At 40.6% G+C, this 16,934-nt stretch overlaps 2 protein-coding genes across 4 annotated transcripts; one reads left to right on the forward strand and one right to left on the reverse strand.

The window, feature by feature from the left end:
* Positions 1 to 141: 141 nt before the first annotated feature.
* LOC126408134 (patatin-like phospholipase domain-containing protein 2) lies at positions 142 to 9,195 on the forward strand. 2 transcript variants are annotated; one of them, XM_050073528.1, is made up of 9 exons: positions 142 to 447; positions 2,890 to 3,122; positions 3,239 to 3,304; positions 4,454 to 4,663; positions 4,783 to 4,843; positions 4,953 to 5,144; positions 6,066 to 6,207; positions 6,330 to 6,407; positions 6,524 to 9,195. In XM_050073528.1, the coding sequence occupies exons 1-9, from the start codon at positions 243 to 245 to the stop codon at positions 6,810 to 6,812; spliced, it is 1,476 nt and encodes a 491-aa protein (XP_049929485.1). In that variant the 5' UTR covers positions 142 to 242; the 3' UTR covers positions 6,813 to 9,195. The 2 variants fall into 2 exon arrangements, with proteins under 2 accessions (XP_049929485.1, XP_049929486.1); XM_050073529.1 differs by having other exon boundaries at positions 4,786 to 4,843.
* A 140-nt stretch (positions 9,196 to 9,335) lies between these two features.
* Positions 9,336 to 16,872, reverse strand: tdg.1 (thymine DNA glycosylase, tandem duplicate 1). 2 transcript variants are annotated; one of them, XM_050073530.1, is made up of 11 exons: positions 16,730 to 16,872; positions 16,039 to 16,110; positions 14,640 to 14,806; positions 13,941 to 14,233; positions 13,772 to 13,841; positions 13,341 to 13,476; positions 13,130 to 13,212; positions 12,943 to 13,037; positions 12,593 to 12,764; positions 12,085 to 12,237; positions 9,336 to 10,127 (listed from the first exon to the last, which is right to left on the reverse strand). In XM_050073530.1, the coding sequence occupies exons 2-11, from the start codon at positions 16,092 to 16,094 to the stop codon at positions 10,000 to 10,002; spliced, it is 1,353 nt and encodes a 450-aa protein (XP_049929487.1). In that variant the 5' UTR covers positions 16,095 to 16,110; positions 16,730 to 16,872; the 3' UTR covers positions 9,336 to 9,999. The 2 variants fall into 2 exon arrangements, with proteins under 2 accessions (XP_049929487.1, XP_049929488.1); XM_050073531.1 differs by lacking the exon at positions 16,039 to 16,110.
* Between the last annotated feature and the right edge of the window lie 62 nt (positions 16,873 to 16,934).

The raw sequence follows: 16,934 nt of genomic DNA on the forward strand, positions 1-16,934 counted from the left end.
CCTAATTACCCCCAGTACCTGAAGTGGGCCCCAGCGTGTTTTCTTTTTTTTTCCCCACATGTGACGTTTGAGGCTAGTAAGTTACACTGCACTACAGCCAGCTGACGCACTGCCCATTTCACCTGTGAATGTAGTGCAGATGAGACTGTTTACAACCTAATGAATATTGAAGGGAATCCAAATGCACCAGGTGAACTCTGATAGATGGATGAGGAGACTTACAGAGGTGTGGTTTTGAGTCGATGGAAACCTCAGAGAAGATGTCTAACTGGGACGAGGAGTGGAACATCTCCTTTGCAGGCTGTGGGTTTAGGAGTATTTACTACCTGGGGGCTTTGAGCTGTATCCTGGAGCGGGCCCCACGGCTGGTTCATGGAGCGTCTAAGATCTGTGGAGCTTCATCTGGTTGTCTCGTGGCTGCAGCTTTGACTGTTGGGATTCCCATTGGTGAGTTTACTATACATTGCAGACTAAAAGCTGAGTGATATCGTCATGGTTTATCCGTTTTATTGGGTATTTTATATCAGGATCTGTTGGCTGACATCATTATTGTATGTCTCATGATGGTCAAATAATGCTTTGAGGTTATAGTTCATTTCCCATTACACAACTGTCATGTCATGAAATCAGTTTTTTTCTTCCCTTAATATTTATGTCTAAAATAAACTAAATGTGAAGCTAACTTTGCAAGTAAATAAGTAATTTCTTACTTATTTGTTATTTATTTGCTGCTTACAGACAGTATGGAGTATGAGTCAAGTTAATGGACAATGATTATATTACAGATCAATTAAAAGCTGTGCATTTTTTAATTAAACAAAGGCAATATATGTTTTGTTGCACATATGTCTCACGTGATACTACAAGTTTTCATTCCATAGCAGCCGAAGTGCCCGGCTATTCAGAAAGGTCAGGGATGTGTTATCTCAGAGCATTTACTGTCATTGATACTTGAAGTAAACACTGTTCTTGGCAGGTTCACTGACCCACACAGAGTCCATGCAAATTCCAGAGGTGACATGGAGTTCACTGAGCAAGCAACGTCTGTGGACGTCCAAGTCTAGTTGATATCACGTCTGTGGACATGATATCAACTAGACTTGGACGTCCACAGACGTTGCTTGCTCAGTGGGAGGTCAGATGAGGAAAACCATCCAACACTCACTGTTTCTGCTTTCTTCTGTCATTCACTCAAACACAACAATAAAAAATGATAATAAAAAAACATCACAACAACTAAAAGCATATTTTATTTTCCAGGTATTCTTATAATGTAACAACAACCTTGAATGTAAGTAGAAACTTAATTTTTGTAATTAAAATTACCGCCCCGCAATTGTATGCCTCCGCACAGCAATGGAGTTTCTCTTACAGTTTACATCCATGTGTGTGAAAACATGGATGCTTCACACACATCTTCCCACGACAGCACAGAAGATCTGTACAAGCAGCACAGTCTTAAGGTGGACACCCAAAATCAGTGTCACCAATTCAGTATCTGACAAAATGTCTCCCCTTCTCTTCCTGAGATATGAGGTTAAGTAACGGCCAGAAAAGTGTTTTAAGCAGAACATTATGATGTCACAGTGAAGCTGACCTTTGACCTTTTGAATATGAAATGTCATCACTTCATCATTATCCTGTTAGACATTTGTGTCAAATTTTATCATAATTAGCATATGAATTCTTGAGTTATGACCAGAAACATGTTTTGTGAGCTCATAGTGACCTTGACCTTCAACCCCAAAATCTAATCAGTTCATCATTGCGTCCAAGTGAACATTTGTGCCAAATTTGAAGAAAACCCTAGAGGTATTCTTAAGATACCACATTTACAAGAATGAGACAGATGAGGTCACATAGACTTTGACCTTTCATCACAAAATTCTGATCAGTTTATTCTTCAGTCCAAGTGAGGGTTTGTGCCAAAGTACAAGAAATTTCCTCTAGGCGTTCTTGAGATACGTGTTCACAAGAATGAGACAAACAAGGTCACATAGACATTGACCTTTGACCTATGACCACCAAAATCTAATCAGTTTATCGTTTAGTCCAAGTGAATGTTTGTGCCAAATTTGAAGAAATTCTGTTGAGGCGTTCTTGAGATATTTCGTTCACAAGGATGGGACAGATGGATGAACAACCTGAAAACATAATGCCTCCAGCCAAGGCCATCGCCAGCGCAGAGGCATAAAAATGTCAGTGCATACACAACACATAACTAAACAAATGACACACAGTGCAGCTTAAAATAGTTTAAGATTTCCAACTTAAAAATGCTTAAAAATACCCACAAATAATTAATAATCCCAACCCTCACCTATGGTCATGAGCTCTGGGTAGTGACCGAAAGAATGAGATCACGGATTAAAGTGACCAAAATGAGTTTCCTCTGTGGGGTGGTTTGGCTCAGCCAGATAGGGTAAGGAGCTCAGACATCCGGAGGGAGTTCGGAGCCCCTTCGCGTCGTAAGAGGTCAGTTGAGGTGGTTCAGACATCTGATCAGGATCCTCCTGGGCACCTCCTGTTAGAGGTGTTACGTGCACGTTCAACTTGTAGGAGGCCGTGGGGCAGACCCAGAACATGCTGGAGGGATTACATATCTCATCTGACCTGAAGAGCGTTGCTGGGGACGTCTAGGGTGCTTTGCTTGGCCTGCTGCCCCCATGACCTAGCCCTGGATAAGGGGATGAAAATGGATCGATGGGTGGATGCTGTATAAGACACAAATCAATCTACAATACCCAGAATACATTTTGCAGAAACGAGAGAGCTCACTGAGTCAGGGGTTCAGCTTACCCACATGTCAATGATTCTCTAACTCACTTATTCACCTTTGCTGCATCATGAATACATCAATATGTGATTTTGCTTAATTTTCCTGCTCAGAGGAGTTCTGTGTTGATGTTTTGGCCGTGGCGAAAGAGGCCAGGAAACACACTCTGGGAGTTTTCCACCCGACCTTCAGTCTGCTGCGGACAGTAAGGGACTCCCTGCTGGAGAGGCTCCCAGCAGACGCTCACCTCCGGGCCTCTGGAAAGCTCTGCGTGTCCCTCACCAGGCTGTCTGATGGGAGGAATGTTTTGGTGTCAGAGTTTGACAGCAGAGAGGAGCTCATTCAGGTAGAATGGAGGAGAGAGGGGGACTGAGGTGTTATACAAACTGGTCTGATTTCATGAGTCTGTTTTGGTAGTTTGCTGTATTCTGAAGTTTTGTTCTTCATTGTTTACTGCTGCAGGTTCTGATGTGCAGCTGCTTTTTCCCTGTTTACTGTGGTTTCGTCCCACCTTCGTACCGTGGAGTGGTGAGTAGATATACTGTACATTTCTTAAGTTAAGTGTTTGTGAGAGGATTAGAAAGAAATGGTTATACAATATGGTTTTCCGGTGTTATTTACTTTAAAGCCCCTTTAATCCGAATTTTTTAAAATCTTATAAATAGGGGCTTTAAGTAATAAATCAGAGTAGGAATTTCAGGCACAACTTGATCTATTTCATGGTGAATGGAGAATGTAAAAAAAGGTACTCCTGGGCCCATTTTGTTTTGGTTATTTTAGTCCTGTAATGTAGCTACGGTGGAGTATGACATTTTTTCATTTTAAAGGTCCAGTATGCAGGATTTAGTGGCATCTCGTGGTGAGGTTGCAGAACTGAAACTTCTGCCGTGTGCCAAGCATGTACGAGAACTACGGTGGCCGATGTGAAAACGCAAAAACGCAAATAGCCCAGTTCAGACCCAGTGTTGGATTTGTCCATTCTCAGCTACTGTAGAACAACATGGCAGACACGGTGGAAGAGGATCTGCTCTGTATGTAGCTATAAATGGCTCAATCTAAGGTAATAATACACAACGATTCTTAGTTTTAGGTGATTCCAAACCAATGAAATGATAAATATGAATGAATATATTTCATGTCTGCCAATAGATGCCTCCAAATCCTACAAACTGGACCTTAAAACATAATTTTTAATACAACTTTCTTGGATCACACAGGATGAAAGAACTAGGCATTTTTTTAGAGCTGCCATTCTGCATCTGTGCTCAACAACCCTGCAGGGAGACCACCAACATAGAAGGGTACAAACCAGTTTCTTAAACCCGGTCTCACTCAAAAGTCGTCAAATATCAGTGCATGGGCAGCGATGTCCGGCGTCAGACACCGATAAAAAGCTGTCCTTTCACGTTGGCATTATACGCTGCTGGGCACCATTATTGTTTAACATTAGGGGGAAATGCAGCGGTACAATAAGTTAGAGGGATAGATAGAGATAGAGGGGAAAGCACACCAAAAAAATTGTCATATGCACTAAACAAATGTCTTCACTATGCCTGAGTGGTAATCCATTTCTTTTGTAACACTCCACATGCCTCTTAGAGACAAAGATACAGCTCACGCAGTACATACATGCATTCAGCAGGGAGCTGAGTTTGATTTCTCTTCCTGTCTCCTCAGCTGTATATGGATGGAGCCCTGAGCAACAACATGCCTTTGTTTGAGCACAGAAACACCATCACTATGGCCCCGTTCTCCGGCGAGAGCGACATCTGCCCCAGAGAGGGGACATTCAACTTCTTCGAGGTGCACTATGGCAACGTGAGCATCCAGGTCAACACCGGCAATGTGCATCGGGTCTGCACATCCTTCCTCCCTCCCACACTTGAGGTGGGTGATTTTTCTTTAAAACAGTGTTTATACAAATGACAAAAGAATGCTGAAATGTTGACGCAGTTCTCCGTAATGTAAAGGAAGAGCAAACAAACCTCCACTTTTGTGTTTGACAGAAGCTGGCTGAGATCTGCCACAACGGTTACATGGACGCTCTTCATTTCCTGAAAGAAAGAGGTGAGCTCCTCCACCTTCGTCCTCCTCCTCATGACTGAGTCTTTGATTTTACTGGTTCACACCAAGTAGTGACAACTAATACATGCTATCAGTCATTTGTGTCTTACAGACCTGCTTGGAACACAGTGTCTTCCTCCCAGTGTGACGGCGGAGATGGACACAGTCAAACCTGCTTGTTGTGAGCTGGCGAAGAAAGTTAAGTCCCAGAACACGGGGTTGAACGGACAAAACTCTCATCAGGAAGATCATTGTTGGCTAAGCCTGGAAGTCATAGAGAACTTGCCAGTTAGCTTCAAGAAAGGTAAGGACGGCAGGTGTCAGCAGGTCACAGGTTTGTAGGTCAGAGAGGGGGTTTAATTCAATTAAATTAAACAGAACTTTATTTACCATGAAGGAAGTTCTTGTGCCAGAGAATGCTGCAAATTACAATAACACCAAGTACAGTAACCACAATTTTAACGATTCACAACCAGTACCAAGTTTCAAGCATCTTGGACATCACTGAAGATTTGTCCAAGCTGCACCACATGGTGTTTGAGAAACTTGACATTCCCCTTTCTCATTTCCATACCTCACAAATTTTTTTATTTTTGTGCATCTTTTTTACCTGTCTAATATTTCTACTTTGACTTCTTTCTCCAGTCTATATACTTCTATATGCTGATCATGTCTAATAAGTGAGTGTTAACTAAAGGTGAGACTTCCTTAAGTAGCCTAGTTGGGATGGGGTCTAAGAGACACGTTGATGATTTAGATGAAGCAATCACTGCGGTCAATTGTTGAGGAGAAACAAGTGTTCACTTTGTCTCTCCCTTCTTCAGCTGACATCCACCGGGCATCATTGGTTTTGGTTTGCACCTTCACCACCTCCACAGCACACCTGACACACACCCATGCATGGCTTTCATAACTGACTTTGCTGACCTACACACTCCATTGGTTATTTAAGTTGATTTTAGTTCAATAAATTCTGCTTGTTTGAAGTAGATCTTTTGTGTGGACTCCCTACTTGTCACATTCACTGAGCCAGTTTGTGACACTCACAAAATTAACTCACCTCAAAATTACAGGATAAAAAATTATTTTGAAATGTTTTATTGTTCAAGTTGAGGACTGTCAGATTTATTTTGGTTACAGACTATAACACTGACATTAAAGTTGCTGCAATGAAGACATTGTGTGTTCTTGTGTGTGCATGTGCTTGTGTGTGTGTGTGCGTTAGTGCTGTGTGAAGCCTGCAGGGACAGTCATGGTGGCGACTCTCGGTGGTCTCAGCTCACTAAGTTCCCTCCAGTGAAGGTGGTTTTGTGTCTACTGACGCTCCTCGTGCTGCCCATTGAGCTGAGCTTCTTACTCATAAAAAGGTAAAGTGGTTTGATGATGCAATGCAGCAAGAGAATCACACTTATTTAATATCCTGCTTCTCTTATTATTACTAGCATCACGTATTTACACTTAATGCTTTATATGTCTTTTATTGTGACAGCATAATATTATCACTGTTGACGCTGACTGCAGATCTCTGCAGGCAGACATGGAAAAGCGGAGGCAAGGACCTCAACAGGTGTGTGCACTTGGAAATATATAATTTGAAGGTTTTTTTTTTAACCTTTATCTATTTTAATCTCAGTTATTGGGTCAAGGTTACACATGGTCTTTGACAATCTTTGTATTCTCCAGTACATTCTCCAGGTCGTCTCACTCAGATCTTAGCAGCCAGACAGGGGAAAACATAAACATTAAACCTCTGGCCTCGACAATCACCAGAAATTCTAAGAGAACTCTTCACTGGGACAACAACGGTAACCTGGCCCTCCTCTCCCTCACATCCACCTGCACAGGTCCATCCAGCTTCCCCTCCCCCAACACACCTGCATACAGCAAGGTGACTTTAAACCACAGGAGTAAACAGACTCTTCATCAAACATCAACCGAGCAGAAAAAAGCCTGTTTAGAACCTCAAATGTGAAATACAATACCTAGAAATAGAATAGCTTAATTGATATGTATTTATAATCTCTGTGTAGGAGAAGAAATGCATGTTTAGATTTGTGTTTCGGATCTTCTGCTACATTATGAACCATCCAGATCTCTTAGGTCGTCTGGTTCAGGTCTGCTTTGTGTGTCTAGAATCAAAACTAATCATGGAGAAGAAAAGTTCAGATTTTATGCACCACGTCTTAAACAATCTCCCCAAAACCTGCTGGTCTGGTTCAACCCTCACTTCTTTTAAATAAAGGCTGAAGATTTTTGTTTGCCGCTGCCTTTTATTAAGTTTATTCATTGTTTACACCGTAATGTAACTTTTACTCTGGTGCTTTATACCTTTTATTCTATTCAAGCTCTTTTTTATTTTCTATTCTCTGTGCTCTTTAATGATTGTTTGAAATGTCCTTTTATAAGGTGTTTCTTTTGCACTGTTTTGATGTTTTTAATGTTTCATGTAGAGCACTTTGAATTGCCTTGTTGCTGATATGTGCTACATAAATAAACTTGCTTTGTCTGACTCATGTATCGGTTCAACAAGGCTCAAAAACCGCCTTAGCTGGTGACCAAAATCTTAACCTAACTTTCCCCAATTAACAATTATTTACCCTATTTACCCAGTCAAAGTTAACAAGCAAACGAGCATGTTGTTGAATGACCAGCTACTTTAAAGTAAGGCATAAAATCATTCCAGACTTAACTTGGTCAAGAGTTGACAAGGAAAGTGATGCAATGTTTGTATCCAGGGTTATTTGCTATTTGTTTGTTCGAGGTTCTGTAAACAAAAAGCAAATGTTATACGGCAATGAAACATTTTCATTAGATGATGTGAGTTCCGTAGGATATCATACAATCCCCTACATGAATTTATTATATTTATATGACTATTTTTTTTGGCTTTTATTTCCAAGTATGTGACTTGGAGTGTATGGTACTTATTTTTTGTATGTTGTAAAGCAGGGCAGTAACAAGCCCCTACATTCTGCTGCTGGAGGTCTTGAGGCATTGAAATCTTCATTTGCAGGCCTGTTTCTGCAGCTGATTTTCACCTCTGACCTCACTGAGAAGGAAAAGAAGCAGAAAAGTTTGTTTCATCCCTTTTGAAACTGTAGTTGGTAACTTTTATAACAACATTTTTGTTGTTTGTCCAAAGAAATTCATGCTACATCCCCTGCCTCCTCTTACTGTGCGTTAGCCTTACCAGCCTTACCGCACATGATGAAAACAACCAATCAAAATCAATCATGTCAACGGCTGCTTGTTAACTGTGGTCAAACTGTCAGAAGAGGCAACACTAATCAAATATGAATCAAGATTCTGTTACTGTATTGCCTATTTCTCACCTAAAATGTTTTCAAAGGCATATTTTAAGTGCACTCTTCAGCTGTAAAAAGAAGTTTGTGACCCGACCACCATTTTGAAAACAGTGGAGCTGGAAGCCGGAGCAAACGTTCTCATTTTTTCCAGCTAAACAGTGCGTTAGAAACAGTCTATGGTTAGAATGTGTTTCTGAAAACATTTCAGGTGTGAAACAGGCGATGCAGTAACAGTGTCTTGATTTATATTTGATCAACACTGCCTAGTTTCACGATCAGTGATTGACAGCTGTGTTAGAAACTCCTCAGCTCTGATTAGTTGCTTTCCATGAGAAGCGGCACATTCTGGCAAAGGCCATGAGATGCACAAGTGGAAGCAGGAGAAAGTGATTTCTTTCACAGATCGTCTGTCTCATGTACTACTGTGTGGTGACAGTTTCAGCAAATATGACAAGTTTTTTTATTGTTTACAAAAGTTACCAACTGTAGCTTTAAGAGTGTTTAAAAGCACTTCGGACCCATGACAGTGGAGCATATCATAACGGACTTTAATTAATGACCAATTAAAGGAAAAAGTGTCTACTAAAGATATGTAAAAGTCAGGTAGTGTGGTCATAAGATAAGATGGTGATGTTTTGTCTAACATTGTCATTCATTCATTTTCCGTAACTGCTTATCCTGTTGGGGGTCACCAGGGGGCTGGAGCCTATCCTAGCTTGACATTGGGTGAGAGGTGGGGTATACCTTGGACAGGTCACCAGGTCGGCCAATTTAGAGTCACCAATTACCCTGCATGTCTCTGGACTGTGGGAGGAAGCTGGAGTACCCAGAGAAAACCCACGATGACATGAGGAGAACATACAAACTCCTCACAGAAGGGCTCCCCCACCCCAGGCGACAACGCTAACCTCCGCACCACCATGCTGCCCCAAATATTGTCAAATATGCACATTTGCCTCAGCTGAAGCATTTTTGGGGGCTCTGTGGTCAGAGGTCCAAACCATATTACTGTGAAATCCTGTTTCAGGATCTAGAGCACGTTTGTTGCATGTCAGCGCTTCTCTTTTGTGTTGGGCTCCATTTTCTACTGTTGTTTTCTTTTCTAATATATTCTATCTACTCTTCTCTATACTCTAAATTAACTCACAAGGTTGTATGACACTTAAAATGACTGAAAGGGAATCCAATAATATAGAAAAAGCATCATCAGGACATTTTAATGGACAAGTGTTTCATAAAATTCCTTGTGAATGACATTTTCATAAACATACAAAACTCTAAATTTCCTAAAGCAAAAAAATGATGATAAAAGATTAAAATAGAACCTGTTTTGAGTTTTGTAACATTATATTGAAAGGCTTGCCCGTTATTCCCTGTGAGGGATCTCTAACAGACGTGATGAGCCTGGTGTCACCGAGTGATCACTTTGCATCGTGGTCAGTTCATAGCACCATGAGTGTAAAACATTAATGCTAGCTAAATCCTCAATTCACAGAGGATCATGTAGTCAAGCTTATAAAATAACCTCCTGGAGTTTTATCTACTGTGAAAACAGTAGAAGTTGAATGTTCACACATACTGCATCACAGTGCAGTAAGGTACAGTACAGTACGAAGGCAAAAACAAATGTTTAAATACGCGACCTTCTCCAAGGACAGTCGAGCATCATTGTCAAGTCCCTGATTTCACATCATTAAAAAGACTGCCGTGAAGATGATCATACATGTACACAAGACCACAAACAAAATTAAAAAGTGCAGAAAGAATATTCTGCAAAACATCTAAAAAAGTCCATCTATGTGTGTATATTTCACTCGGACACTATTAAAACCATCTAAAAGTCGTCATGAGTCCTTATACGCTGCCGTCCTTTGGTCCACTGCTGATGTCAGGGATCTGATCTGCAAAAGACTGGGTCATCCACTGTCCGTCTGGGAGCTGGCCCTCTGGTATTTGTGATGTGGCCGTCTCCTGTGCTCCTTCTGAAGACAAGATGACACACAGACTCAAACCCTGTGCTGAGGATAACAGGACACAACTGATATCCATAGAGTGGTGCAGGAATGAGTCCTTAATCCTGGAAATGAGTTAGTATTTCTGCACTTTGGCGCCCTCGTCTTGAAGTCAATGGGTTTTTTGAATATGTTTTTCGTTAGATACCTGAAATAAGGTCAACACAAGCTGAAGACTGTTTCATATTTTTTCTACAACACAAAATATACTGGCGAATTTTATGTCTTAAAAAAGGCAGTCGCTAACAAGTAGCTAAATAAGACAGCAAAGTGTCATCACACTGAACACTGCTCTACAGCCTCGTTGTGGTGGCAACGTTGAAGTCATGCGACCATGGTGTAGTTCATTCATTTATAGCCTAATGTTAGCTTTTTACTATGACAATTCTAGTTACACTTCACAAATCGAAAAAGTGCTGAACAAAACATTTGAGTGTCAAACTTTTTTTTGCCACAGAGCTTATTTTCTACAATAATCCAAAATTACATTTGCTTTTTGTTGAGCAAACCGGGGCAATGCTAACTTTCAGGTAAGCCGACAAAAGACGCTATCCCTGCAGCACTCCATTATGTTTAATCTGGTAAATCTGTAAACATAATAGACACAATATTATTTTTAAGACACCGAATCCCTTGTGGAGGATAAATCGTTACAGACATAAAAAGTGTCTGTATTGCTCACAAATTTACCTTTCCAAATGTCCATTGTAACAAATCAATCATAAGCTATGAGTATGTTCACATGGTCACAAGAAATCAGGTTACTCAGAGAAATTATGTTACACAGGATACTGACAACCTCGTTACTGTAAATCCACATATGTATGTATACATGCAGCAGCTCAGGCTTGTCACACACTTGCAAAAAGCTGATTAAAAGTTGGTTACATGGCTAGGAAATCTGGAGAAATCTAGCTGGGGAAATCAGGTTTCTCTGAACTCCTCCCCAGATTACAGAATCTCAGTTATGCCCTCATATATGAAGTCAGCTCACAGCAGAAAGTCGGCTGTAATACGGTTACTGAAGTTCATGTAAACACTCTGAATGTTCCAAACAAACCTGAGTAAGCCTTAAAAAACAGTTAAAAATGTATCTGGACAAACAACATTAAGCTTCACCCTGATCATTACAAAGGGTGTTCAATTTCAACACTCTAAAGCCCAGTTCAGATCAAAGATTCACTATGAGATGAAACCATTTTAGAACGTTGCAGAGAAAAGTTGCAGCGGTGTGAACTGGCCAGTCTGAGCTCTGTCACCTGCAACTCAGCTGATCAACTCGCTGGCAGCTGGTTTGAGGAAGTAAATCACATCACCTGTTTCAACAGCTAATCAGCTTGTAGTGAAGCCTGCTGGTCAAGTCAAAATGACCACAGACGGCAGGTCAGGTGCTATGTTTCTGTCCTCACCGTGTGCTGGTGTCAGATGGTGGGTCACTGCTGCGGCTTGCTGTATGTGCCTCCTCACACACACACCCACACACACATTCTCACTGACTGATTAATTGGTGCTGGTTATTTATATTATTGTGGTGTATTTATTATGAATACAGTCCATCTGGTTTTGTTTCTGTTTTGCGCCGTTTCATCACCACCACAAATGCAGCTGTAGCCAGTATCTCACCATCACGATCCTCATTCATATTTTAAGAAGCTACAAATTATGTTCAGCCACAAAATAAGTCTGAAAAGCTGCAAATCAGAACACAAGTACAGAGAGTTGTTGCATAGAGATGATACACCATCTCATTTAGTTGCATTGGTGTGAACCAGCAGGTTTTTAGAACGTTGCAGAACGGTGCGTTGCAAGTAGTTGCCTGTTTCAACTCGCCACGTCGTGGATCTTTGGTCTGAACTGGGCATTAGAATAGCTGTAATAAAATGTGAGGAGTGAAATACACTTGACTCTGTGTGTGTGTGTGGGTTACCTGTGTTTTCTGTAGTTGAGAATGTGCAGTGACCGTTGGTCTGGCTTTGGCCTTGACCCTCTCCAGGTCCCCTCTCTGCATACGCTCCACCGTAGGCGTCTTCATAACCAGGATCGTACTGCTCCTCCTTAATCGCCATCCTCTTGGCATCCTCTGTTGATGTATAAAAAGGGAGAGAAAATGCCAAACATGATCTAAATTGGATCCAGATATCAAACTAAAGGCAGGATTCTACTATCAGCATGTACTTAAACTCACAAAGTAACAAGCCAATGATGACACTACTTTGCATATTATCACTTAAAAAAACTCATTAAGCCTTCATACAGTATTTTACAACACTAGAAGAGGGGAAACTACCTATTTTTAAATAATAATCATAGCTTTTTTCTTTATGTCACAATGCTGCTTCCAGTTTCACTATAAGAAAACAGATTTTTCACTGCCATGCCACTAACAGGTTGGATTACAAACCACACATACATTGATCCACACAGACGGTGCTTACCCTTGGCCAATTTCAAGTCAAACGAGTACTGAATCTCCTCAATCTCTCTGCTCTTTTGGACGCCCTTCAGCTGATCTCTGAGCTCCCTCAGTTTGATGTAGAAGTGGACTTTGTCCTGAGCACGAGGGAACTGAGCACATCGAGCGCTGGATGAAGGCATTAGATACAGAGCCTGTGGAGGGGAAATGACTGTCAGATCAATCCTTCAAAAAAAAGTAATACTGTACGGTTTAAAAATGGCTGTGGTGTGGTTAAAGGAGGAGAGAGTGAATCCATTTTAAGAGGCTAATTTGAAAAATGAGGCTAAAGTTCATCAATATTTGATGGTAATGAAGCAGTCGGGTGCTCACCACTTCACAGTCGGGGATCTTGTGTGGCTGCAAACCAAAATCAAGTTTCTTTGGTTTTTTACCAAACATCTCTCTGCAGAACATTTCATAGATGCCTTGAGGGGAAAAAAACAGAAAATTAATACTTTAATTCACTTTATCAGATCATTTTATTGCAACTGTAGCTCTATGGTAGGAGAGTGCTTACATTTTCCATTAAAAACAGCAATTAGAGGCTTGAATTTCTTCAGCTTCTCTACAAGAATTTTGCCTCCTTCACGTAACTCTTTACTGTTGAGATGAAAACAAAAGAAAAATGGTTAAAATACAGTGTTATGTCATGGTGACTGAGCAACTTAAAATCTATGAGCAATGCCACTGGTATCTTACACATTTTTTTCCATCATTTTTAGGCCTACCTTGAGAGGTCTTTGCTCCCTGGTGTCGCCCTGGCCACCATGTTGGTGAAGCCCATTTTGTACTTGACAGGCAGGGTGGTGTCATGCATGTGGTTGAGCTGCTCTTCAGTGAATCCAGACAGAAAAAGGCACTTCCCTGAAAATTTAAAAAATACCCCGTCAAAGGAACATATCTGGAACCTGATCTGTGGTGTTGAGAAAGAGGTGCTTGAGTTCATCTAATGGAATACAGGGGTACGTCTTAAAGAAAAGGTTGGAACTGCTGTTCTAGACATCTGACACTCAAACTGGGTCTTGCAAAAAAAGATACAGGATCACACACTTGCCCTTCCCTCACACTCTTTTCTATAAAACTTCTCTGACAATTTTGGCAGGACAGGAGTCATTTTTACTATTACACATCTCAAAATCTTTTTTATGAGACAACTTACAGAAATGATTTCCAGGACCTGGAAACCACCGTCCAATAAAAGCTGCCATCAGTCCTGGATTGATGCCAATCTGGAAAAGAAACAGTGCATGGTTTTGAAGCGTACAAACCCAAATTCATTCCTGATAGCACTGTGTTTAGCTTTTAAACAGTTGAACGGGGGATCTTACAATGACATAGTCCAGGTTGTAATCCAGCAGGTCTGGTAGAGTCTTTTTCATGACTTCCTCCTCTGACATTCCCTTGAAGCGGTCAATTTTCCTCTTCACCTTCTTGAAGCTCTCGTCAATCTTCTCTTGCTTGCCGTCCGCCTGACCCTCAGCAGCCTTCTTGGGCTTGGGACCAGGTTTGCCTTTAGGTGCATTTGGGTCCTTTGGTGGCTTTGGTACCTTGGGGACTTTTGGTGGTTTGGGTGCTTTGGGCTCCTTGGGTTGAGCTTGTCGGCCTCTCTTTTTTGGCGGGGCTACAAGAAAATTTCAGAGAGGTGACATCAAAAAAAAAGAAGCGCCTGCATTTTGTTAAAACTGTGGGCAGATACAATTTGCATCTTACTGCTCTTAAATATAACTCCATTTAATTAAATTTTTGGAGTTTCTTAAAGCACATCAAACATCAATGCAAACCACAAGAGTACAATTTATTTCAGTAAGCCAAATATATGTGACAAGGCTCTCAATAACTTACACAAAGCTTGTCTTTTTCTAGCAAGCATGCTAATGCCGTGCAGTATTACAAAACTTTCATCAGATATTTAGGTGTAATTTTTCAATACTTTATGGCATAAAAATAAATCTAGGACCCGACACAGAGCCAGCTGATGTACATATACAGGGGAGACAGGATGTCTTAGTCAAAAGAGATCATAGTACGTTTTGCCAGGTTGGCAGGTTCCTGCTGTTCCATCATGGGTTCTGGATTCGCCATGTGTGCCACGGCTGTCTCTCCTGTCTGCTCCTCGGGGTAATGAGGCTGATGGTTGTGGTTGAAGCCTGAATATTGGGCCTGGAGAGCTTGAAATTGCTGTGCAGAATGAACCCTGTGAAGAGGAAGAATTTTGAAAAGACAGAAGGGAAGTATACATCAAGTGAGATGGCAACTGGATTTGCTGCAGGGTTAAAGCTGAGTTAGATCAGTGTGTTATGTATGTGCTTTTTTTCTGTAGTTGATTGAGTGTTACAGAGTAATGATGCATAATTCACTGTGATAAATGAATACACATAACTGATGCACCCTCCTACAACTGTTAAGAGTCAGTTACTCCTCATGAATGGTAGGTTTAGTTTGCCAGTGTAGTTAGAGACACTCTTGTGGAGCTTTATGTTTGAGAGTGAACTACTACAACCTTCAAAATAACCATAAAGTTGATCAACACCTCTTAAAAACAGTTTCAACAAAAACTGAACATCATAACCTTAATGACCTTGGCACTGTTGAAGGTCTGTTGTATGTTTGCATTTGTTTTAGCGAGATGGACCTAATACACTGATGTGCTAGGGTTGTAACCGTATGAGATTTTCACGGTACTAAAACTGTCTCAGAAAATATTGCAGTTTCAGTTTGAACCTCTTCTTCTTAACTATAACTAAAAATTTGAATCATTTTGTTAATGGAAGTATGTGTAAGAAGTCTCCCCATAGAAAATAAATAAAATAAAGCCCAGATTCAACAATCAGCTGCATTTCTTTTAAAAAACAAAACAAAAAACAAACAAAAAAACCCCATAAATAAGCAAATGTAGATAGTATTATGACCGTCAACTTTTATATCACGGTATACCTTGAAACCAGTATATCGCTGCAACCCTATGGAGTGCATATCAGTCATGAAAATGTGGCATGTGTGCATGTCTATAGTTAAAAAAAGGAGAACATACAGATCATTCTGTAGAGTTGTGCAGCTTATATTCAAACCACATGGAAAACCCACACTGTTAGTTCCCATTCAACAACTGTTAGTGAATCAGAGACTGTAGAAAAGCTTTACATTATTATATAAAGGGAAGAAATCATTCCACCAACAAGATGCTTTTTAGTTCTCCCTGTGTTAAACCAACGTTAAATGCCATCCAGCTATGAGAAAACAATATATACAGCACTATAAAACATAATTCATGGTGCACAGCCCAAATGGCATATCATGAAAACAATGGTAAAACAAAATCAAAAGGGGCACACATGCTTTCATTTCATTTTCGCCACACTTTTGCCATTCAGAGGTTTGCAGATATGATCCTGTGTGGCCACATTGCTGGTGAGGAGGAAGACTCACCACTGCTGAAGATACTCCGGGGAGACAACAGGGAATCCATTCAGCTTGTCTTCCATCTTTTGGGTGGTTTGACTTTATTAAATAAATCAATATGCATATTGAGGAAACATGTCTAGGTGATGCACATGTGGTTTAGCATGTTAAGAGTCTGGCAGTGTATGAAACTGAATGCATGTGCCAACAAGGCATTGTACACAAACTGAGGATTTAACAAAAGATAACATTAACAAAAGTATAATTTAAATGGTGATACACAACACAACAAAGTTAAACCATTTATATGCATGACCAATTTAAAGAAAAAAGCAACAGTATTTATCGTACACACCAAATTCTGCGACTGCACATCAGTGACTGTACCTGCACCTTATTCTATGGCTATGCTAACTCACAAGCTAAACCCGGATGAAAACCATATGTCCATTTTAAACCAGTTTTAAAATACACTGCTCATACATAGAGATTCAAGTTTGTAGCTGTCTTATTTCACTCGTAAATGTTTCGTGTTCCGGGTGATAATATAAAAGCTATTGTCAAAAGCTATAACAGTAGCAGTGCCACAAGTGCAGCTAGCATTAGCCAACAGCTAGCTGCTCGGCTAGCTTAGCATGGATGAATGGTTTCGCTTCCACTGAGAATCCTCGCAGAGAAACCGTACACAAGTTACCAGTATTTAAAAACTTACACGTACCTGTTGTGGGTAAGGTTTTGATTAGTTTCTCCTGTACAAATAACTGTTATTTTTCCATCTACTGCTCTTCTATTCACAACATATGAGGAACAACAGAGGCAACAAAGACATGACAGCACTGCCGGTCAACTTTGACACCGGAAGATCTCAAGTCTAACACGTAGGGGTGTACAAAGGAAAATATCTTATGGTTTTAATTAGAAAG

Source organism: Epinephelus moara, chromosome 20 (assembly GCF_006386435.1).
Source record: "Epinephelus moara isolate mb chromosome 20, YSFRI_EMoa_1.0, whole genome shotgun sequence".
Lineage (NCBI taxonomy): Eukaryota > Metazoa > Chordata > Actinopteri > Perciformes > Serranidae > Epinephelus > Epinephelus moara.